At 36.2% G+C, this 25,531-nt stretch overlaps 1 protein-coding gene across 2 annotated transcripts; it reads left to right on the forward strand.

Annotated features, from left to right (window-relative positions):
- Positions 1 to 4,491: 4,491 nt before the first annotated feature.
- On the forward strand, positions 4,492 to 24,864 carry LOC104115671 (4-alpha-glucanotransferase DPE2). 2 transcript variants are annotated; one of them, XM_009626348.4, is made up of 23 exons: positions 4,492 to 4,792; positions 5,415 to 5,796; positions 6,487 to 6,604; positions 6,685 to 6,737; positions 6,851 to 6,978; positions 7,083 to 7,206; positions 7,307 to 7,503; positions 9,537 to 9,615; positions 9,734 to 9,772; positions 10,223 to 10,342; positions 10,596 to 10,697; positions 10,783 to 10,866; positions 10,967 to 11,209; positions 11,312 to 11,437; positions 11,520 to 11,594; positions 11,683 to 11,754; positions 13,363 to 13,482; positions 13,621 to 13,718; positions 13,931 to 14,090; positions 14,195 to 14,293; positions 19,772 to 19,969; positions 21,332 to 21,425; positions 24,443 to 24,864. In XM_009626348.4, the coding sequence occupies exons 2-23, from the start codon at positions 5,443 to 5,445 to the stop codon at positions 24,658 to 24,660; spliced, it is 2,901 nt and encodes a 966-aa protein (XP_009624643.1). In that variant the 5' UTR covers positions 4,492 to 4,792; positions 5,415 to 5,442; the 3' UTR covers positions 24,661 to 24,864. The 2 variants fall into 2 exon arrangements, with proteins under 2 accessions (XP_009624643.1, XP_009624651.1); XM_009626356.4 differs by lacking the exon at positions 4,492 to 4,792 and adding an exon at positions 4,940 to 5,028.
- The last annotated feature ends 667 nt before the right edge of the window (positions 24,865 to 25,531 follow it).

Consider the following 25,531-nt stretch of genomic DNA (forward strand, 5'->3'; position numbering starts at 1 on the left):
GAAAGTGACCCTTTCCACTTTATTAGGGGCTAAAACTTTAATATTGTTCCAGCCACAATCTTCTTTCATGACGGGAATACTAGCAGGATGAATTGAAGAAGGATATCTACTAACATGTTTGTTTCTGTCATTTTTAGGGTTACAGGGTTCCTGTTGAACTTGGAGGTCCGTATCACAATTTAGTTGAGAGGGGATGATTGTGCTAGTAATAGGAGGACCAGCATCCACTTCCGTATATTTATTCTTCTTGGATGGGCCACCACCGATATAAGTGTATGAGTTGCCGAGGAAGAGATACTTAGAAGACACGGTGATGGAAAATGTGAATAAGAAAGTTTTACTAAGAAAGAGGGAGTTGCAGAAAAGCTCTTAGAAAATTCGAAGAAGAAAGGTTTGTAAAAGTGAAAGGTAAAAGTAGTAAGAAGGGGGAAGTTTATAGGAGGCAGAATGCAAAGCCATCATTACCTAGGTAACTGGTGAAAATATTTGTCGAATCACGAGATAACACATGTTCGGCTCATTAAATACAAGGAGGCGTGCATCCTTTGAAATGTCAGAAAGCATTCAGAAACTTTTCCGCCAAGTAAAAGAGTCTTATCTACTTTCCGGTAATATAATATTTAGTCACCGAAAAGTAGATGGACTATCTGTATGAGGTAAAATTGATGAATGACAGGTGGATGCTCGCCAAGCTAACACGTGGCAGTAAAGACAGGTAGGATATGAGTCAGCAAATAGTTGACACCGGTTACGAACATGTGACCAGTGTTATGTGAAATCTGAAGACACTGGAACCAGGGATGAAGGTTAAAAGGAAGATATCGGTTGGAGAAGGCAGCATTCAAGGAGCGATGTTACAAATTATCTTTGCATTTATACTCAACCGTTATGCAACCATCAAGAGGGGTCTTTATTTTTATTAAAGAGGAGCTTGATTTGATGATCTTGTCCCTATGAATTTGGCTATAAATAGAAGAATTTGTACTCATTGTAGACACAAAATATTTGTATGCAAAAAAGGCTAAACTTACTTTTATTATATTAACATTCTTTCTTTCTGCTCTATACACTATTTTTATTCTTGCTTCCGGAGAAGCTCATTTCACAGTCAGACTCGTATTTTCTTCAAGTTTCTTTAATTTATTTATTTATGTTCATAGTTATTTTATATTCTTGAATCAAACTAAATCACGTGTCTATAAACCATATCGCAAAGTCAATTATATCGTTTTTACGGGTAAACAAAATCGTAAACCACTTTGTAATAAAAAGAGGATTTAGGGTTAATATTGGTAGCTTTTGGCTAATAGTAATAGCATTTTATGAATTGACTAATATTAGTATATTTCTGCTCTAAAAGACTAAACTAAGTAGTTTTCTCTCTATAAAAATATTGGGGAAAAAACATAAGTAGGCAATATTTAAGAAAAAAATTCAAAAACCTAGCAGCAATAGCTATTTTACATTCTTGGCTACTAAATAAATATATTGCATAGCAGAAAATCACTCAATCCTATTAAAATAGGGATGTTAGTTAATAATTCCTAGAAATAAGCAATAATAAAAGGAAAGATGATAACGTTCATCCAAAAATAAAACTCCCTTCCAAATTCCACTAAAATAGGCATATTAATTAATGATACACAAGTCCTACCAATCACAAATAAATAACGGCACTTCCGTGAATTATTATAATTTTAAAGTGATTGCTACTCTTCTTGAATTGAAATATACATCCAGTCAATGTGTTCTCTTTAATAATATTTTCATTAATTTTTCATCAAAACATGTATAATTAATAATATGTATAATACTGGAAGAAATCATGTATATTTACCACAAACATCCTTATATTCTGAAAAATATAAAATACACATATTTAGTGAAATATATATATATATATATATATATATATATATATATATATATATATATATATATATATATATATATATATATATATATATATATATATATATGGTATACATGCGTTATAAATTATTTATACGTTTGGTATAATAAAAATCTTATATAATTATACAATAATAAACATGTATAATTAATAATACGGTATATTCTTAGAAAGATCAATGCATGGATGTTGCTTCGGTTAAAGTGTGTATATATAATTATATAGATGGTATAATGATGGTATTCCGTATATATGTATTTGTTTATTTTGTGTGTATATTTACTTGATATAACAAAGATATGTTCATGGTATATATGTGATAAGCTTTCATAGCTTGATTGCGTATATAAATGTTTCGTCATCATTGTCTCAAGTTCTAAACTTTTGAGATTCATACCAAATCACAAGAAAATATAAAAAATTAGATCGAACAAATTGACAAACTAATGGAAGGGTGAAAATTAAAAGAAGGAATTTGATACTTGGAAAGGCAATAGAGAAAAGCAGTGAAAGATTGGAAATTCCAAGGAGAGTCCATAGTGGAGTGATATGAGATAGAAAGAGAAATAATATATTAATAATTTAAATATAATCCCTTGTTTCCGGGAAGCGTTAGAGAATAAATGAGTTACTATTAAATATTAGTATTTTATTCAAATATGCTAGAATCTGCTATTATTGGAATAATCCAAATATGGTAACACTAATATAAATACTATTTTATAAGAGTTCTACCGTGTAAAAATTTTGAAAATGTTCCTTATCATCTGCATATGATCCACTGTTATTGAAAATCTAATTAAAAACGGAGAATCTAGATTCTAGCATGTGCACATTAGTAATTTAAGACCAAGTTGTGATGTTAACTATGGCTGCCCAACGGGACGGGACGGGACGGGACATGACGATATTTAGCCGGGACGGGATAAACGGGACGAAACGGTAAGCCCATCCCGTCCCGCTAACAAACGGGATGGGACCGGGACGGACGGGCCTTAAGTGCCGTTTTAAAAAAAAAATTATTTAAGCATTGAGTTTGGCAACGACTATTCTTTTGACAATGACTAAGTTTTAAAAGTTTGCAACAACTAGTTTTTTGACTTATTTAATAAACTTAAAAATTAAACAGAAATTAGGAAACTAAATAAAGAATTATAAAATATTAAAAAAAATAGACTTGTATGAAATATTCTAGTAATTATAAATTTATAATAGAGTTATAATTTATTTAATATAATTTCAAGCTATTAAGTAACTAAGTAAGAGTGTAAGACAATTCATAAAAAAAATTCAACGCTTAAAACCTTTTATTTTATTAATAGAACTTTCAAATCTCACATACAAATATAATTCTTTTGAAGAGCACCTAATCTACGCAGCCACCTCCTAGGAAGGGTTCTGTTTGAACTAGGCTTCTTAGTAGCCAATTACAAATTATCATACTAATATTTGTAAGCTCCTATATAACTTCATTGTAACTTATCTATAATTTCTCTCGGACATTGTTCTGGAATTGGCAATGTTAATTGATGTTCCATGAGTTCCATGCCGTCATCGCTCCTAGTGCTAAGTATCTCATTGTATTCTTCTTCTTCCGTAGTTTCACTTTCATAGATTTATATTTATCAAACATTGATTTAACATAAGAATATATGTTAGCTTGGCAGTCTTCGAGAAATTGTTGTTCATTTTCTTGAATTGCTAAATTCTCATAAATTTTACGAACAAGTCCATTTGCACCTCTTAATTTTAAAGATGGGTTAAGTATAGTAGAAATTAAATAAACTTGGAGAATATGAAAAAAATACTTTTTAAATTTTGCAATTATTTCATTAATGGTCGGTGCATAAGTTGGATTAACTTTGCAATCATTTCATTAAGCTAGTTGCAGCCGTTGTGTTAGCACTTAGTAGAAGCATTATCTAAGGTGATAGTTAAAACTTTATCAATGAGTCCATAAAAATCAACAATTTGTAGAACAGTAGTTGCAATATATGCTCCAGTGTGTTTTGAATCAACAAATTTATAACCAATAATACGTTTTTGCATGTTCCAGTGATGATCAACCCAATGACATGTAACAGTTAAATAATCACAACCATTAGGACTACGACCTATATCAGATGTGATAGACACTTTACAATCTAAATGAAAAAAATACACAACGAATATACTGAAGATATTTGGTTTGAAATTTAAAAACATCATTTCTAACCGTGGTCTTAGGAAAACCTTGAAAAGCAAAATTATAAGTTTCTTGTATATAATGCACAAAAGAAAATAGGACGCAGAACAGGCGGGACGGGATAAATGGGACGAAATGGCCATCCCGTCCCATTCCGTGTCCCGTTTAACATGGAATCATCCCGTTTAGAATTAAGTGGGACGAGGGTAGGACAGCCTTAAATTGTTAACACGCATGTCTTACAAACGGCAACGTGCAAAGATGTGATTCTTATTAATCTTTCCCCTTCTCTCTCAAATATAACGAAAAATAAAAATAAACTATGAGGAAAAAGGGAAAAGAAATGGAAGTAAATTTATTGTAATAAAAAATAGAAGAATCGTGAGGGAGTGAAGATCCGTCGTCCAAAATTCACGGATTCGTAGAAGTCATCGTCAATCGTCATCACACAACAGTAATGGCCACTCAATTGCTTTGCTCTCACTAAAAGACGAACACTACCCTCCTTCTCACTGCTTCTACTCACTTTATTACTATTCCAATAAAAAATCTCTCATACAATCTAAGATATTCTTTGGAGTCCTTCTTGTATTTTTCCTTCAGAGGAAGAGAACCGCCGCTTTCTAATTCCTTTTCTCCTCATCTTCTTTAACAAATTCATCCTCTTCAGAATTGGATACTTCATTGGACTAAAGGTAACAGTTGAGCTCTTTCCCAGTTAACTACTGAATTGTTTATGATTTGGCTTGTCACTGATTCAAGTAATTGTATAGTTATTGTCAATGTTATAAATTTGTACTACCAATAATAATACATTCTTCTCTAATGATTAATAGGCTTTTCTGTTAGGTGAGTCTAGACTTAGTACAAGCATTAAGTTTTAATCAGCTCAGAATTCAAATATTGATTGAATTTGCCCGTTTTACTGAAGGTAACTGCTGAGTTTTTCTTTCAATTGGGTTTGATTGGTTAAAGTTGTGGTACTACAGTTGATATTTATGGCAAAATGCATTTAATAGTAGATATTTTGTAAGTACGTGATTTGAATTTAATCTTGCATTATGAACTTCCTAAAACCATATTCTTCGTTTTAAATGATTGTTCTGTTAGGTGTTCCAGTTTTTATAAAGATTAAATTCCAATTAGCCTAGGATTTTATTCTTGGAAGTTCAATTGAAGGAGTCCGAAAGTCTGTCATACATTTTGAGTACTATATGGTTACCATTTATGCAAATTGAATCTCTACTCTGAGAGCTGTTGACATCGTTCATGAATTATATGTAGAATTTTCACGCGCTAATTAATTGGTTTTGCTAGATTTTGAGGAGTTCCTCTTCAATTTAAGATGGTGAATTTGGGGTTGTTTACTGGGAACAAGCCTTTGAAGTCAAGGAAGGTGAGCTTCAGAATCCCATATTATACTCAGTGGGGGCAGCATCTTCTGATATGCGGTTCAGATGCGTTGCTTGGTTCATGGAATGTGAAAAAGGGTCTATTATTGAAGCCTTCTCACCAAGGGGAAGAGCTGATATGGTCTGGAAGCATTCCAGTTCCTCCTGGATTCCAAAGCGAGTACAGTTACTATGTGGTGGATGATACAAGAAATATCCTGCGATGGGAGGTTGGAAAGAAAAGGAAACTGTTGCTGCCTGATGGGCTTCAGGATGGGCAGTTGTTAGAACTTCATGATCTTTGGCAGGTGCTAATTTTAGTTGCTTCTCTTTTCCATACTGTTTTGTGAATACTACACTACCTAGCATGCATGTCCCCTGGACGAACTTAATTATGAGAAAGGAAGGTATGCGAGTAGCTGTTAAAATTCTCTCTTACGCTGTACAACTCTTCCGCTTGTATTTTAGTTGTCAAAGACACATAATATGAACTAAACTATTAAGCAAAAGATGACAGATGTTCTAAATGCTTTTCGCTGTTCCACAAAAATTGTAGAACTTCATGCTGTCAAGCCAACTGCACTTTGACTTAACATAATTTTAGAACCCCCAGGCCTGGTAAGAAAAATCTCATTATCATTGATAACAAAATAGTCATTAGCTTTAGATGCCGAATGATCTTTACCACATAATTTTTGGGGCAGATTAGTAAGCTGTTTGACTCTTTATATAAGTAGTGACAATTTGAAAAAATGTGCTTTAGTCAGACATGAGTGTATGAAGAAGCTATAAGCTATGAATACTCTACAAATGTTCTTTTCTATCTTAATACTTTTTATTGTTGATAACTGGCATGATTGTCAATAATTTCTGCAACATGACCTCAAACATGCTTCTTATGTATTTGATTTTTCTTTGTAAACAACTACCGAATTCAACAATGTCCTATTAGTTTTGCCTCTTCGCTCCAACAACTTATACTCTTTCTTCTATTGCAGACTGGTTCTGACAATATCCCTTTTAGCAGTGCATTTAAGGATGTCATTTTTGGGAGAAGTTGGAGTTTGGGTGTTGAAAGGCCCCTGGGGATAACTCAGAATAAGTCTGACCAGGATGGTAATTTTCTCTCTGTCTGATTCTCTATTTATGAAACATTGTTATTTGGAATGTGCTTTCTAAAATTACTGTTGAAACAGGTTCAGTTCTGCAATTCAGAATCTGCTGCCCCTATTTAGAGGAAGGAACATCTGTAAGATCTCTTTTCACAGAACAACCTTTGCTATATGTTTGCTTGTATATGTGGTCAATAATATCCTTGCAATCCATCTTGAAGTCAGACCTGACATACATGTTATCCTGTAGATTTATGTGATTGGTAGCTCCTTAAAACTTGGGCAATGGAAGATTCAGGATGGCCTTAAGCTCGCGTATGCTGGTGATTCATTTTGGCAGGCAGATTGCATTATGGGAAAAGATGACTTTCCTTTAAAATATCCTTTGCCTGCTGAGTTGTAGGCTAAATGTCGTTCCATTTTGTCATAAACTTGATAGTAATTTCTTCCCCTTACTTGCTTTCATCCTTAATACTTTAAACATACAAATATTGTAAATACGGTAAGGCTGGAACCTCAGTGGAATGTGGTGCAAGTCGAGAGCTTTCTGTTGATGTTGCAACAGGTGAATCTAGATTTGTACTTCTTTCAGATGGCTTAATGCGGGTAAGTCAGCAACAAGATATAATCAGTGGCCTGCTATGCTCCTCAATCTGATACTGGAGTATAAGCTGAAAAGAAAGATCTCAACCTGTGCTATTATCAGGAAATGCCTTGGAGGGGTGCGGGTGTCGCAGTACCCATGTTTTCTGTACGATCAGAGGCTGATCTTGGAGTTGGGGAGTTTCTTGACCTGAAGTTACTTGTAGATTGGGCCGTTGAATCTGGCTTTCATTTGGTTCAGCTTTTGCCCATCAATGATACATCGGTCAACTGTATGTGGTGGGATTCTTATCCATATAGGTAATTTTCACTCTTAAGGTTTTAGATTTAAGCTCCGAATAATCATGTAGATCAGATTCATGCCATCTTGATATTTTATCAACAACCATGAATAGTGAGTTGATGACAGAATATTGTTTATCCAGCTTTTGTGCTTTTGAACTCTGCTTTATAATATGTTTTTCACTTTTACTTAATTGGCCTGCTTGTGGCCTCATGAGTCTTTAGAGCCTTTGCCTGTTGAGATACATTAATAAACTATTTCCCTCCTTTTATTTTCTAATTATTCTTTTTTCTCCTTATGTACTGAAGTTACGCATGATAAGTTCCTGTGCAGTGTAGTCCAAGCTTTGCGGACACCTCTACTATTCTATATGTTGAAAGTACAACATTTAAAGATCCATGGTTATGATCCATCTTTCGCTTCAAGAGTTTGAAGGAAATTGTCTTTTGGGGAGAAACTTTATGTTGTTTGAGTGTGGGTCTTAGTATAGTTCGATGTATACTTACCTCTTCTCAAAAAAAAAAAAAAATTTTTTAGTTCGATGTACATGGATGGTTTTCCCTTAGTGCTTCTTCTGTAAAATTATTTGCTTATCAGAACAAAATATTGTAGGAGAGAATCCCAATTTCACGTGTTGGCTACTTGTTTTCACCTTGAATACATTTTTTAGTTAAGGATTGTAAAGAGAAGATTTCCTTGTTGAAATAGCTAGACTGATTTGCATGAAAAAAAGGGCCGCCAGTGCACAAAGCATCCTGAGTTCACGCAATGTCCGGGGAAGGGCCGCACCTCAAGGGTGTGATGTAGGCAGCCTACCGTAATGCTGATAGACTGATTTGCATGCTGGACGGAAATTTTTAAAAACGTAAAATGGGTTAAATATCAAGATCGAAAAGGGAGGAAAAAGGGCTGCAAGAAATTATATCTTTCTGGTTCTTGTTAAGTGGATAGGAAAAGCTTGACTTAGACATTTTAGCTCTGTTGATATTCTTTTCTGATGTTATCTCCTGATTTCTGGAACCTATTTTATCAAACAACTGCACAATACAACAACATACCAGTAGTTTCCCACAAGTGGGGTCCGGGGAGGGTAAGATGTACGCAGCCTTACCCCTACCCCTGGAAGGGCAGAGAGGCTGTTTCTGATAGACCCTCGGCTAGAGAACGACTGAAAAAGAAAAGGTAATTGCAACAAGTAGGAATAACAACAAGATGAAATACGATCGAATCCAAGAAGCTTGAACTGCACAATAGATGTTATTAAATAGCTTGAACTCACAGGGTAATCAAGAAGTATTCTATCAACAGCTTAAAGGACAATTTTGTCCACAGATAACATCCGCAATAGTTGTGTGATCTCTACTTAAGAGATTGAATAGAAACTGCTAAATCCTCAGAGATCTGAAACAAGTTACTACCAGGATTATGGTCAAAATTACATTGACCGTTCATTAGTAAAAGTGCAAACTTTCAGCCACATAAATACAGTTCAAGTTCTAAATCTAAGAAGTATATTGTCAGCGATAGCAAAACCCGGAATAAACAGTTTGACCGTATACCTGTACTCCTATTCCCTATAGCATCATACTAAATGTACCTCCACCTACAACCTAAGCTGACTAGAAAAAGAATAATGCTACAGAGATTCCTATTTAATCCTACATTAGGGAATTAAGAATTCAGGTCTCATATTTGGATGGAGTACTCCCTTGTCAGGTTGAATAGCAAGGGAAAAATCGATTTAAAAGAACTATATGCATTTCCTAAGTTCTTTCTGAAAGCATTCTGATGGGGTTTGTAACTGCATAAACCATAAGATAATCTTAATAGAATGATTTGTTCTGTTTAAAGAAAAGAGAGTGCATGAAATTTTTGCGAGCCCCAGTTCATAAAATTGGCCAATTTAGTAGTGAACTACCAGCTTTATCCTTTTAACCTTGTGGCTATTCGGTGAGCTAATGCATTTTCTGTTATTATTTCAAGCTCTATTATGTATAGGACTAATAATTTGATACTATCTGTTCCATTTTCTTGCTTGATGGCTATGCAGCTCACTCTCAGTTTTTGCACTGCACCCATTATACCTAAGGGTAGAGGCAATTTCAGAAAATATTCAAGAAGATATCAAGGTGTCATTTTAGTCATTATTATTTTTGTGTCTGTATATAAAACAACAGCATTTTTGTTGGATGAGCTGAACAGCTAAAATGCCATTTTATGGGTAACTATATTTCTACTCATTTGCAGCAAGAGATCAGGGAGGCAAGAGTTCAGTTGGATAAAAAGGTATTCACACAATTCCTTGTTTCTTAATCTGCTTTCGCAGTTTGTCAGGGACAAAGGCATTCCAGGAAAGTATTTTCATCTTAATTGCAGATGCTATACAGGCTCCTTTTGATGTAACACATAAATGCTCTCTTAAATCTCCTAGACTAGGAAAGCATTTTCATCTTAATTGCAGCTACTATACAGGCTCTTTTTTATGTAACACATAATTGCTCTCTTAAACCTCCTAGACTGCGACTGCTACCATACTAGTAATGCTGTGACTGTGTTACTTCACCACTAACAATCTATCACCATGATTACAGCATGCTATTCCTTTGTCTATAGCCTCTTACGTGTGAATTTGTTGAACATCCTCTTCAAGTTCAAACAGTTCCATCATGAAGGGCATATGTATTCATAAATCTGATAGTTTTCTTTATCTTTTTGCCTGACCTATGATTATTGCAGGATGTAGATTATGAGGCTGCCATGGCTACAAAACTTTCTATTGCCAAGAAAATTTTCACTCGTGAGAAGGAGAGCATACTAAATTCAAAATCATTCCTGGAGTTCTTTTCTGAAAATCAGGTTTGTAAGGGTTTAATTTTATTACATTTGCGATTCAAAACTTTAGGTTGGAGACATTTGTTTTGGCAGTTTTACTCTTAATGGCTGGAGGAAAAGAAATGAGAAGAAAAAAAGAAAACAATCTTGAGATCCTTTTCATGTAGCTTTTAGCTTGTAAGCATAACACGAATAATATGTTTTGCCCCCTACAAATTGACTGGAATATGATGATCTTAATTATGTTTTTGCGTCGGTCGCTTATTATCGAGTGTAGGAATGGTTGAAACCCTATGCTGCTTTCTGTTTTCTGCGGGACTTCTTTGAAACATCTGACCGCAGCCAATGGGGCCGGTTTTCTGAATTTTCAAAAGAGAAGGTAAAGCATTGAAACAATTCACTTCAGGTAGCCTCATAATCTCCCTGATACTTTCGGACTTACAATGTATTTCCTGTCTCTGCAGCTTGAGAAACTCGTCTCAAAAGAAAGCTTGCATTATGAAGTTGTTAGTTTTCATTACTACATCCAGTTCCATTTGCATCTACAAGTAAGTAAAGACAAGCTTTATGCATTTTGCTACTCCGCTATGAATATTATCTCTCTTGTATAAGAAAGCTGCTATCATACATTTGGGGTTTTCATATCAGTTATCAGAAGCTGCGGAATACGCACGAAAGAAAGGTGTAGTGCTGAAAGGTGACCTGCCCATTGGTGTTGATAGGAATAGTGTGGATACCTGGGTCTACCCAAATTTGTTTCGCATGAACACCTCAACTGGGGCACCCCCTGACTATTTTGATAAAAATGGCCAGAATTGGGGATTCCCCACTTATAATTGGGAAGAAATGTCAAAAGATAACTATGGGTGGTGGCGTGCTCGTCTAACACAGGTACCTAAAGCTTACTACTAAGTTCTGTTTTTTCCTTCTCAACGCTGGTACTTTAATTTTCTGGTGTTTATTTTTAACTATATCAATGTTGTTACTTTACAGATGGGAAAGTACTTTACAGCTTATAGGATTGATCACATATTGGGATTCTTCAGAATATGGGAGCTTCCAGATCATGCAATGACTGGCCTCTGTGGAAAATTTCGACCTTCTATTCCTATTAGTCAGGTATCTAATACTTTGCTTGTGCGGAAACTGCGTACAATTCTTCGAATTCTCGTATTAAATGCACTAACTAGTTTCCTTGCAGGAAGAGCTCGAGTCAGAAGGATTATGGGACTTCAACCGTCTGACCCAGCCTTATATTGGACAAGAGCTTTTACAGGTACATAATTTCATAATCCTGCCTGCCTTATGTCCTTGTAATATCTTTTGCGATGTCTGATTTTGACCTTTCCCTGCTTATTTTACAGGAAAAATTTGGAGCTTCTTGGACAATAATAGCTTCTACCTTTTTGAATGAATATCAGAAGGGCTTTTATGAGGTGATTTTGAGAAGACATATTGCTGAAATTTCTTTATTTGTTGCTTTTATTTTAATTCTGTTAGAAGTCTGTTCAAACTACTTCTAAGTAGTTCAAATGAAACGTTTGAAATCCTATATATGGTAGGTCAAATGAAACATTTCAAAATCCTGTATGCGGTTTCTCTCTCTCTCTCTCTCTCTCTCTCTCTCTCCCCTTTGGTGGTGTAAGGAGGAGGCAGGGTAGGTGTAGGTAAGTGTAATTTAAAATTCTAATCTTGTCCTTTGAAAGGGAGCCGCACTCTCCCAAGCCCTGCACAGTGCAGGCAAGTATGACAGTAGTATCAATATGCTATTAGTAGAAGATAGATGTGCTCACCAAGCTCAATAAGCTGCAACAGCTCTTCAAGTTTCCCTTGTATCATTGTGCATTCTTTCCGTGCTGTAGCTAGTTCAAGGGTGGCCTCTGCTGGATGACGCCATCTTTGCCACTGCAGAAGTATGGTTGGCTTATTTTCTCAGGTGTTAGGCAGATTTCCATGAAAAGATAGTTTGTAAAATTAATTAATTATTTATTTATTCCGGAATGCTGTATCAGATTTCTGAATATCATGAGTTTGTGCAATTTCAACCTTTCAATTGCAAAAACTGCAAAAGAAGGTGACCTTTGCTGTTTCACTTGTTGTTCGAAGTTTGTTTGGGCTCCGTGTTCCCAAAACCCCCAAATAAGATACCTGTTTGGTAGCTAATATACAATATGAGATGGGTTTGAGATCAAGAGACACTAGAGAGGTATAAGAATATGGGTTTTGCAGTTTTAATACTTATGTGAATGTGAATAGCAAAACTTATATTCCAATACTGTTACAGTTGACACAATTGAATGTAAAATCTAGTATCTGGAACATTTATCTCCTAGTCTTGTATTAGTTAACGTATGTGCTTTTATACTTTCTACTTATACCTGAATAGACATTCTTAAATTTTAGGAGTAACTTTATTAGTTATTGTCATGAGACTTAGACTTACTATTTTTTAATTGCTATTTTAATTTCTTGTCATTTTTTCATTTACTAATTTTTTTTATTAAGTTTTTTTCATTTACTAAATTAATTGGGTTTTTTCTCTTCTTGTTGTGAAATACTAGTATTAAATTACTTGGGGTTTTCTTCGCAATTTTTTTCAAATGTCTATTCTGAGTCCTAATTACGTTTTAAGACCACTGCACTAGGCTGGACTTCGCAGTGACAGTTTGGGACAGGGATATGGGAACCTATGGGATATTATTAAGTAGGAGTCTGATTTGGGATTTCTCGTGAGATATCTGTCCCTCACCCGGACAGAGCTGATGCATTCTTCCTTTTTTTATCTCTTGATTTATTGATACAATATTGCTTTCAGTTTATGCACAACCATCTTAGTTCTAGCGTAAATAGAACTAGCAACCTCGTTGAAAGCACAAACTTTTATTTTCTTTTGGAAGGGCTCATTTCTGCAGTTCTCTTTGTTGCATCATGTACCTATATCTTTATGTCATAGTGGTATCTCAGCTATGGGGCTGGAGGGTTCTTTCATTGAGGTTGCTATGCGCGTAGTTCCAAGTGAATATATTCTACTTCTTTCAATGTAGTTCAAGGTGGAATGCAATACTGAGAAGAAAATTGCATCTGTGTTGAAGTCATTCTTGGAAACATCCATGTTGGTAGAGAGTGAAGAGAAGCTACGACGAAAACTCTTTGATCTTCTGCAGGTGTAGTATACATTGCATTGATGTCCAGAAGTCTAATTTTGTCTCTTCTCGTATATACAAATTTATGCTTTTTCTGCATTGATGCTTATTCTACAACTGATGCTTGTCTTTATATTCATCCTCCCTACTTTATCACAGAATGTAGCTCTAATTAAGGATCCAGAAGATTTGAGAAAGTTTTACCCTCGCTTCAATATTGAAGACACGAAAAGCTTCAAGGATTTGGATCAGCACAGGTAGCTCAAGTGTTTATCTAGTTTGCACTATCTGATCTCAGATTGATAAACTGCAGTAACTTTTTCAAAGTAAACTTCACTGCCTATCCTTCATCCATTTAGATGTCTATACCTTCCTCTCTGCATGTGAAGAATAATAGGGTTTTAGCCTCTATTTTCTGAGGGAATTATGCTAATTCATCCGGTTTCTTATGATCTGTTTACTATTGCAGTCAAAATGTCCTAAAAAAATTGTACTATGATTACTACTTCCAGCGACAAGAAGGTCTTTGGCGTCAAAATGCTTTGAAAACTCTGCCTGTTCTTTTGAACTCATCAAATATGCTCGCTTGTGGGGAAGACCTTGGCCTAATTCCTTCCTGTGTTCATCCTGTATGCTACTCAGTACCAACATTCCTCCGGAATCATACTTCATTGTTGCTTCACTTCTTGCATCATTCAAATTTTCAATTTGAATGATGACCACTTTGATGCAGGTGATGCAAGAATTGGGCTTAGTAGGCTTACGCATTCAACGCATGCCAAGTGAACCTGGTCTAGAATTTGGTATTCCTTCTCAGTACAGCTACATGACGGTAAAATCCTCTTGAGATTTTTGCTACTAAAACACAACTTATTTTAATGGAAGTTAGTTTTTTTTTTTGAGAATGGTAACATGTTTAAATCTATATATGAAAGAAAGTAATGCACTAAGGCAGTGCAAAGCAAAAATTACAGGGTAGCAAAAATCAAAGCTAGATCACCTTGGATCACAAAAAACCTAACATGTCAACTAAGGATTCTGTCTCATTTACATAACTTTCTTTACACCAAAAATGAAACAAAAGAATACAATTCATCTTGACAACCTGAAATTGTATTTGTCTTCAAAAACTCTTAAGTTTCTCTCCATCCAAACTGTCCACCATATGCGAGCTGGAACTAGTCTCCTCCATTTCTTCTGTCTCACAGACCCTCAATTATAATTCCAACACTTAAAAAATTCACTAGTGGTTTCTGGCATAGTCCTTCTAAAACCCAAAATATTGGGAAAGAGTTGACAGTTGAACAGAAATAGGTCAATGCATGAATAGATGGCTATTACTCTCCCTATTTGCCTTACACATTAGACATCTAGAACATAGCTGAAGGCCTCTTCTTTTAAGATTTTCTTGAGTAAGACAAGAGTCTCTTGCCACTAGCCAAGGAAAACAGACCACCATGATGGGAGCTTTGACTCTCCAAATATACTTCCATGGCCACTGATCTACAAGTTGACCGGTCATTAAGGATAAAAGATAGGCAGATCTGACAGTGAAAATCCCATTCCTACAATTATTCCAATGTAAAGTATCGTCTGTGAATCCTTGAAAAGTCTCCCCAGTGTTAAAGAATTCCCCAACTCTCTCAAGTTCCCAATCGGTTAAATATTTTTTGAAAGTGATGTTCAACTCTTGCTGACCCTTAACTCCTTCTAGATTGGCTGTAGGTATTCAGGGAATACAATTCTTTAAGTGGACCATGTCCCAGCCAATTATCACTCTAGAATAGAGTTTTCCTTCCATTTCCCACCCTTATCCACCCTTTTCAGTTTTCTTATTTTCCCTAGCGATGGATGCATTGATGCGCCATATTCAAGGGGAGGTGCCATGGTGTATGTTATTCGCAGGCGACATTGTACTGATTGACGAGACGCGAGGTGGTGTCAACGAGAGGCTGGAGGTTTGGAGACAGACCCTAGAGTCTAAAGGTTTCAAGTTGAGCAAGACTAAGACCGAATACTTGGAGTGCAAGTTCCGTGCCGTGACCGAGGAAGCAAACATGGACGTGAGGCTTGATTCACAAGTCATCCCCAAATGAGGAAGTTTCAAGTATCTTGGGTATGTTATCCAAGGGAATGAGGAGATTGATGAGGATGTCACACATCGTATCGGAACGAGGTGGATGAATTGGAGGCTAGCATCCGGCGTCTTGTGTGATAAGAATGTGCCACCGAGGCTTAAAGGTAAGTTTTATAGAGTGGTGGTTAGAACGACTATGTTGTACGGGGCAGAGTGTTAGCCAGTCAAGAATGTATGTTGAGATGGATATGCGAGCATACGAGGTTGGATAACATTAGGAATGATGATATTTGGGTAAAAGTGGGAGTGATTCCCGTGGAGGACAAGATGCGGGAAGCGAGGTTGAGGTGATTCAGGCATGTGAAGAGGAGAGGGATAGATGTTCCAGTAAGAGGGTGTGGGCGGTTGGTTTTGGTGGGTATGAGAAAAGGTAGATGGAGGCCAACGAAATATTGAGGAGGTGATCAGGCGGGACATGACACGACTTCAACTTACCGAGGACATGACCCTTTGATAGGAGGGTAGAAGGCTAGTAGGTAGTCGAACATTTTTCGTTGCCGTACCGGTGGTATTAGTGTTAGTTTGTTAGTTTTTCTTGTTCTTAGATTGCTATTTACCTGCTGTTTTTTCATTATCTTTCGCTTCGGTTTCTTGGTATCTTGCTATTGGTACTGTTTGTTGCTACTGCTTCTTTCCATCTATTTTTCTGGCTCTTAGATTGCTCTTGTTATGTGCTGTTCTCTCACTATCTTTCGCTTTGGTTTTCTCAGTATCTTGTTGTTGTTATTGCTTGTTGCTACTGCTTCGTTTCATCTTTCCTGAGCCGAGGGTCTATCAGAAACATCATCTCTACCTTCTCCGGATAGGGGTAAGGCCTGCGTACACTCTACTCTTCCCAAACCCCACTGGGTTTGTTGTTGTTGTATCCTGCAATTTGTAGCCAGAGAGTTCGAGTGCATTCTAATGGATTTCCAAACACTCACCCCATAATGACTATTGACAGACCTAGTGCACTACTGTCCATCCTGACTATACTTGTAGCAGATAACTCTTCTCCATAAGGCATTAGTCTCCAGATTATACCTCTATAGCCACTTCAAGAGAAGGCTTTGTTTGTGTGCCTTGAGGTTCCTGATGCCCAGCCCCCTTGTCCTTTACTAGTGATGAGAGTGTTCCAATTAACCAGATGGTTGGCATTCTTATCTCTATTTAATGGAATTCCTCCTTAATGCATCAATTCTTTATCTTACCTTACAAAGTTAACCAAAATGAGCCTTAGATGTTTTAGTTGGTCTGCATCAACATCATAAAAAACCAGTGAGTTATCTGCTTAAAGGAGATAAGTGATTTCTATGCTACTCCCTTCCCTGTTAGAAGTTTTGAAACCCTTCAGCCAGCCATTACCTTGTGCCACCTTAAGCATCTGATTCAACCCTTCTATTACAATGAGAAAGAGAAAAGGTGACAGGGCATCACCTTGTCCCAGACCTCTTTCGATGAGAAAAAGCCTTCAGGGGAATCATTCATGGAAATTTTTATTGTTTTGATGCAAAAAGATATCCATTGTCACGATCCAAAATCTACCTAGTCGTGATGGCACCTAACCCAACCCACTAGGTATGACAACGACAGTTACAAAATTTTCATGAAAATAACAAGAGATCAATAAGTGAAATAACTGAATTTCTATACAATAACCCAAGGATTGGTAGTACAAGTCATGAGTCACTAAGACCTAGATTTACAAAGTTGGTATGAAAATAAATAACATCTGGTTGGAAACTTGGAATATGCATAAACGGAATACGAATCTAAAACTACCAAGGACAAGTGGTAGCTATGTCCGGAAAAGCAGGTACATCTTCAATGCCAGCTCCCGGCAGCATCATCTCCAAGATCTGCACGCAAGGTGCAGAAGTGTAGTATGAGTACAACCGGCCCCATGTATTCAATAAGTAACAAATCTAACCTCAGGCTGAAAGTAGTGACGAGCTTGGAAGAAGGTCAATGTCAAACACCAATAATCCATATCAACTCAGAATATAATGGAGACAGTAAAAGTAAATAAACTCAAAGATATCATGTTCAACTCGTTCACAATTACGGAAAATTCATACATGCTTTCCAAGTATGACAGATCGTTGGGTACTCGGATGCTGATTGGGCAGGATCTATGTCTGGATATTGTGTTTTGGTAGGAGGTAATTTGGTGTCTTGGAAGAGCAAGAAACAGAATGTGGTTGCTCGGTCTAGCGCAGAAGCAGAATATCGAGCTATGACTATGGCAATATGTGAACTAGTTTGGATCAAACAGTTGCTTAAAGAGTTGAAATTTGGTGAAATCGGGTCAAATGGTATTTGTGTGTGATAATCAAGCTGCCTGTCATATTGCGAGAACTAAACACATTGAGATTGACTGCCACTTCGTCATAAAAAAGATACTCTCAGGAGACATTTCTACAAAGTTTGTGAATCTTATCTGCAGGACCTCTAACTTTGATTCTTGCCCACTTTAGGAGATTTTTCAAGATAGTCTCCTCCTTTGTTTCTAACTTTAACCTATTTCCATTATTATCTCTGTAGACCAGAGATGAAGAGTCAGGCCAATGGCCCTGATACACAACCAATCAATGACTGAACGCGCTGGCGCCAGCATTTCAGTTTGAGAGGCTCTTGCTTCTACCTCCAGTCGCCGAGCATAACTTGTTCTGCTATCTTCCTGTTGGGGAATTCAAAAAGAAATTCCAGCTCATTTAAATCATAGATCTAGACTCCGAAATCAGATTTCCATTTCTCCGCTGCCCATCTGTGTAGATCCGAGCGAGTGGGCCTTCAGTCTTTCCAGAGAAACTCCCAACCAGGCACCTGCCAAGTATATCATTATCAGATATGGCTTCAGAACCGGAGATGTTGATGCACTCGTTCTTCTGCTCGAAGCTGATGTTCCTTCCCTAGTTTCCCATTTGCTTTGGGCAATCGTATCAGCATAAGAATTATTCATCTTCTTGGGTTGACTCACTACATGGTTAATCCCACCTTCAAGAACAAAATTTTCGATTTTTCCATCTATGACTCCCCATCCCTTGTTTGGAGACAGTTCAGGAACTTTAGTGACTGATCTCCTCTCGCCAAGTACTGCCATGATACTAATGAATCTGCCATATCTGTTGTACTTTTGAGAGCAATAATAGTTGTGTAAATGGTCATTAACTTCCAACTTTTATACTTGTATCCTTATGCCCCTGTCTCCATGTCATAAATCACAAATGCATAGCAGAACTTTCTTACTAACTGTTATCCTACACATTAAATTCAGCTCTCTCCACCTGGTCATACCACAGAACTGAACCAGAAAAGTTCTCTGTGATATCAAAAGATTTGTCCACCACCGTGAAAAAGACCCTTTTGATCTTGTTTGCATGTTCACGAACCATGTTTTTAATCGATCTGACGACATTGAAGAAAACGCAGTTCCTCCAGTAACCTCCGATGACCTGAATTGCTCTCAGAAAAAGATTTAAGACCTCACCTCATAAACTGTGCCTGAGAGCATTTTTCACTTTTTAAACTAGTGCATATATTTTGATAAACCAAATCAAATTACTTGAACGACGAAGGACCAATGGACGTTAGTCTTATGTGGAGCAGTTTCTATGATAATCTACTGTACAAACCTTTTTCTGTAAAAATGTAAAACATGCTTAACTTATTAAGCAAATATAATCAAACCATGACAGAAATATAAAAAGGCTGAACAATTTTATGATGTTACCTTAGGTACTCAAATTGAATCTGAGCATTTTCTTCATGTGATTATACATCGTGTTGCTATAAAATTTGTCCAAGTGCTCCCTCTGGCTGTAAGAAAACAGCACCTGGGGGCTTGACAAAACTCTTGATTGTTACTCCTGTTCTCTGTCATTCTACCTTTTAAATGAAAACACACTGATGGACTGGAAGTCTGCTCAAAGTCAATGGAAACTAGATGCAAACACTAATCTTGCTTAACATGAAAAAAATTTGAAAGAACTAAATATTGTTCTGCTTTTAATGCTTACTCTTCGGGATATATTGGATGAAAATTGTCAAGACACCTTTGAATTTGCTTCCTTTTTTTTCTATGGAAGCCTTGTAAGATTTTTAGGAGTGCTTTTGTCATCTAAGTAATTTAATGCATACTAGTCCTTGTTGCTTAAAGGCTAGCCAAATAAAGTTTGCTACTTTTAAACTCAGGTTTGTGCTCCATCATGCCATGACTGTTCCACTCTACGTGCTTGGTGGGAGGAAGATGAAGAGAGAAGGCACCGCTTTTTTCAAGCAGTCGTGGGATCTGATGAGTTGCCACCTGATCAATGCACTCCTGAAATTGTGCACTTTGTCTTGCGGCAGCATGTTGAAGCTCCATCGATGTGGTCAATCTTTCCGCTCCAGGTACTTCATTGATATATAGATCCTGCCACTCTTTTTGTAGCATGTACTTGATGCTTGATTAGTAGTTAGTGCTAAATTGGCTCGCTCACATGCCTCGAAGCTTCATATCACTGATGCAGCATGGTGATTAGTGGGTTCTATGTCCTTTCAATGATCCCTTAATTCCTTCTAAAGGCATTAGCTTGCTAGGCTTCTAAAGGATAATGCCCTTTTGTCCCAAGACTAAGTTGCTCGGACACGGGTGCGGATCCTACTAGATGTAAATTCTGAGATTCGGGGGTATGGATCATAATACGGATACGGGTGCAGGGATCCGGCTAAAAATAATTCAAAAAAATAAAAATATAAAAATATCTCTAGATTATGAGAAATTTTGTGGAATACTTGCGTATATTTTGTAAAGTGTGAATTTCTTTTTTATTCTCAAGTTGTAGATAAGTAAATGATTGATTTCCTAGATATGGTATGCTATTTTCTTCAAATTTACCCTAGTTGTGGTTCTGATTTCGGGAATCAAATTGTATCTCATCTCGAATTTTTCCGTCCGTTGTGGTGAAAGTATCCAAAATTGTCTGACCAAATCCTGTACGGATCCCATACCCACACCCACACTAGTGTCGTGTTGACATGGGTGCAGCACCTAAACTGCCGTGTCGGAGCAACTTAGTTCCAAGAGCAAGAGCAAGAGCAAGAGCAAGAGCAAGAGCAAGAAAAAGTCAAAATTCCTTTTCTTGGAAGCTTTTAGCTAATTTCGAACAATCAAATTCAATTTGGAAAGGATGTTGATGCAAAGATCCTACGTAATAAATTAGTTATCCCCTCCCACCACCCCCAAAAGAAAAAACTTTCTAAACAAATTCGTTTGATTGTTCACCATATTGACATCTTACGACTTTTTAGCTCTACAAAAGAGATGGTGATTTTATTTCTCGGAATGGATGTTTTTAAACAGTTAGGAAAGCATAGATTCTGTAGCTCTGTGGAAATGGTTGAATGGTTGTGTTTCATCTACCGGCGTTCAAAAAGTTAGAACTATGTACTTATTCAAGTGCGCATTGAAATGCATGGATATTTAATTGTACTAATGTTTAGTCAGGGCTACTAAACCACTTTGTGACTAAATATGCCACTTAATGAGCATCTTTTCTGTTCTACTCTCAAGCAGTCATGAGAAAAATTAGGTGGTTGTTTGTCATGGTATCATTTCTTGTGAAGCATGTGATCTTGACATTGTGCTTTCCACTATTTGCAATTTCTTTTATGATGTTAATGAGCTGCCCAGCAGGATTAATGTTTCAATGCTCATCTCAACGTTCAGTATTTTCTTCCACGGCACTGACAAAATTGCAACATAATGAACAGGATTTGCTAGCACTCAAAGAAGATTACACAACGCGGTCTGCAGTGGAAGAGACAATCAATGATCCAACAAACCCAAAACATTACTGGCGATACCGTATGTGCATTCGTCCTCTTTGTTGTCTCTCTGTCCCCCACCCACCTCCCAAAACAGAAACATAAGAGGAAACTTACCTTTCTTGTATATCTGTGATTTGATCAAAACTAAAGTTTTAATCAGGTCTTTAAATTAAAATGTACAGAAAAATGCTGGGTTGTGTTACATGTTCCTGATAACAGTTCTACCACATACTTCACAATGTTTTCATAAGTAGTAATACTAATTATTCTAATTTTGGTACTTTTTATTATTCTGATCTTTGTTATTATTATAAGATGAAGAACTATCAAATAAAATTCTAAATCCAAACTGAGGAAAGAAATCATTTGGCGTGAATTAACAATTTTTTCAAAACATAAGATAATTTTTATATATGATTGTTTAAAAGTAGAGAATATTGCAAAGATTTGGGTCAATTTGGGCGGGTTGGGTTACAACCCATTGATTAGCCCATCTTGACCCAACCCATCTTGACCCAAGTGAACTTTGGGTAATGAGTCAGCCCAGCCCAGCCCAAATACAGCCCAAACAGCCCATTTGCCACCCCTAATTTTATCCAATTTCCTTATTATCATTTTTTTAAATTTAAATAGATTTCAGATCACAAGTATCAAAAGTCAGTGGTTCTTCTTCCATGCAATTTGTTGTGTCTCATTAAACTTATATGATCTAAGAGGGTAAAATTTCATCTTGAGAGTCAGGTGTCACGCATTATGGGTGTGTCACGTTTACCTACCGGTCACCTACTTGGCCATAGAATCCCAGGAACCCCTACCTCAACATTATTAGTTGATCTTTTAGAGGACTTTTTAGGGAAAGAAAGAATTTCTGCAAGCCTAAATTCTATCAGAATCTTAATGGAGCCCTTGAACTTATCCTTGAATCTTGACTCACATGGCATTCACTTTTCTGACGGTCAAGAAAAGCATAGGTTAATACTACCATATGTTAGTGTTAGGTGCTCTTCTTGAACCTAAAATAAGTTGCAGAATATATCAGCGGAACAAGTCTGACCACTTTGTTGAGAATCTGTTATTTGTATTAGAATTGCGGTTTGTAAATTTGTGGTATATTCATGGTTATTTTAGCAAAAACTAATAATTTCTCATATGTGGTGTTTTGTATATTTTTTTTTGAGAATGATAACAGAATATGTTTGTATATTCGTCAATTTACTAAGTAAAATAAACTAAAGAAAACATTATAATCTTTTAAATGATGTGTTTAAATTCAAATTGTAACTATTTAGTAAAACTGTTTTTTTTGGTTAAATAAAGTTGTGAATGTTCATACGAAGTAATGTATTGATATCTTGCATCACACTACTCTAATTAACCAAAAAAGAGGGGTTTTTTCCATACTAAAAAAGAGGTGTAACTACATAACACCTAAAGGTGTGGCCTAGTGGTTAATGAAGTGACGAAAATCAGGAGGTCTCAAGTTCAAAGCCTAGCAAGGCCAAAAAACACTAGATGATTCTTTCCCATCTGCTTAAGCTTTGGTTGACAGAATTACCCGGTACCGATGCTAGTGGGAGGTAGTAGGTACCCTGTAGAATGGTCGAGGTGCGCCAAGCTCGCCGGAAAGCCACCAACATAAGAAAGTAAAATGAAAGAAATATAGGTTTAATTGAATACTTGCAAATTTGGATTAAAATGCATCTCAAACTACGTTTCACATCATTATGATATGTATTTTGTTTTTCTTCTATTTTTTAACAAAAAAAAATAATATGCTACATCTCAATGTTGGAGAGATCTCTATTAAGATTAAATAACTATAGATCAAGAAAATATCACATTTTTATCCAAACTCTTGATCTGTGCTATAGCTTTGAAACTTTAATTTATCATCTGGTTGCATTTAAGTTCTCTTCATGGTATGATTTAAAACTTTTAGAAAGCCCCAATAATTTTATTTTAGATTCAATAAAGCTCTGGTCTTTCTTTGGTACTATGAAAACTCCTCCTTGATTATACTCGTTGAAGAGCTTAGGTGTTACCAAATGGAAAATTATAATGCCAGATGAGTTTTGAAATGAGTTAGGGGATTTTGTTGAGAATTTGAGAGAATTTAAAGCAGTCTATAAAGTCTTTTTCCCATATTATGAAAGCGGTATTATTTGGTTTCATTTTTATCTATTCGTGCACAAAGTTGTACTGTGATTGCTTAAGTTGGATTTCTCCTACTCGATACAAAAAGAACTGGATGGTCTGCCAGCCTTTATTATTTGATAAACCGACTTGGTTGTCAAAATTTAGGACAAATTGATATATAAGCAACTGGAACAAGAACCTATTCGAGTTCTTACTAGTACTGCGTGAAACACCATCAGTGCCTGGAATAGTCTACTTTAATATTCTTTTTTTGGGAATGAAAGTGATTGGTAGAAGTGCAATTTAAGATGCTAAAAGTGTATCTATGCAGAACTGGCAAACTTTTACCACAGTATAGACCGGTACAGAACATATTTTTTGTAACTAGTATATTCTCCTTGGCTTTCAAGGCGACTCTTCAATACAATAGGATAGAAGTTTTAAGAGTTTTGGCTGCTTTTGCTGATAGCAAATTTGGAAAGATCTGCAATGTTCTCTATGATGAATGTCTTCTTTTGCAGTGTCCTTCAGGTAGGAATGCTTGATTCATATAGAATACGTTGCTCTTGCTTGTGGCTGCTGGTGTTACATGAAACAAGCTACTGCAAATATAATGAGATAAAAAGGATGACAACGTGAATTTGTCTGTTAAATAGTGCATGCAGGGCTGCACATATTAATTTAAACTAATACTGTAAATCTCGTTTCAAATTTGAATTTAATTGTTTGTGGAGCATATTGCGGTGAACTTATCAAAGACATCAATGTGGATAGAAGTGCAACAAAGCTTCACTAGCAATTTGTTTACATTTTTGTTCCAATGGCTTACTCTACCGTCAACTGATAGGGCAATTTTGCTACATATTGATGATAGGAGATTTTTTTTTCCATCTTGTTCTTACTCTTCTTTGCTCTCAGGTGTACATGTGACGATGGAATCCTTGCTTGACGATAAAGACCTCATGAAAAAAATAAAGGATCTAGTCTGCGGGAGTGGAAGATGTTACCCTCAGAAGGATCTGGAATCAGGTCAGGCAAATGGTGTAGGATCAGCAAAGCTGCAATTAGGGAGTGAACTCCCTCCACTGGCACAGACAAATATAATTCCCAACAGGGAAGCTGTGGCACTTGTTTGAATATAATATCCTTCGACTTGTAGGTGTTCGTTCATGTCAAAGTTGAAGCAATAAATCCTCTGTAACCCTGCTCCTAATCGCCATCCCTACAACTACCATGTCCACCACACCGTTCAATAGCTTGTCATGCTTCATAATGAACAGTATTTGAAGCTGTATCTCATTATAGCAATAAAAGAATATCATTGTATGGTACTCTTTCAATTCTTTTCAGTGTCTAAATTTGGCACAGCTCTGGCCTGCTTAACAGGACTTACTGTTGTTGCTATTCTGGTTATAAATTCTAGCTTCTTCCAAGAAAAGTCCTTGCAGAGTTGCCCCTTTTTGGGAGCGGGTAATTGTTGGTGATAAATGAGGTAAGGTCATTATATAGATCTCAAGATACAGGCTGTTAGGTGTGATATTGTGATGATTGGAGGTGTTAAAAGTGGATAAGATAGACCTAAAAGCATGTGAAGAGGAATAGTCTGAATAGATGTATAATTTATTGGTTCAATGCATTTAACTAAAAAAAGAACATAATGGAAGCTGAAGATCGCAATGGGCTATAACAACTACTCGCTCCACTTCAGTTTTTGTGAAAGCATTTTCTTTTGGTCTGTTTTAAAAAAAGAATGCGACCTTTTTAAATTTGAAAATTCTTAAGTTAAATTTTTTATTTTATCCTTTATAAAAAGTTTTTATAGTCGTACAAATGTTAAGATTATAAGTTTCAAAAGTCTAACCGAATAAATTTTATAGCATATAAGTTTCAAAAGCCTTCATTTTATTTAACTTGGTGCATATTCAAATTTTGCCACATAACTTGAGACGGAGGGAATAATTAGGGTTGAAACATAGTTATTAAATTTATGTAGATATAGGTTTGTTA

The sequence above is a fragment of the Nicotiana tomentosiformis genome, chromosome 6, assembly GCF_000390325.3.
Source record: "Nicotiana tomentosiformis chromosome 6, ASM39032v3, whole genome shotgun sequence".
NCBI classification, from domain to species: domain Eukaryota; kingdom Viridiplantae; phylum Streptophyta; class Magnoliopsida; order Solanales; family Solanaceae; genus Nicotiana; species Nicotiana tomentosiformis.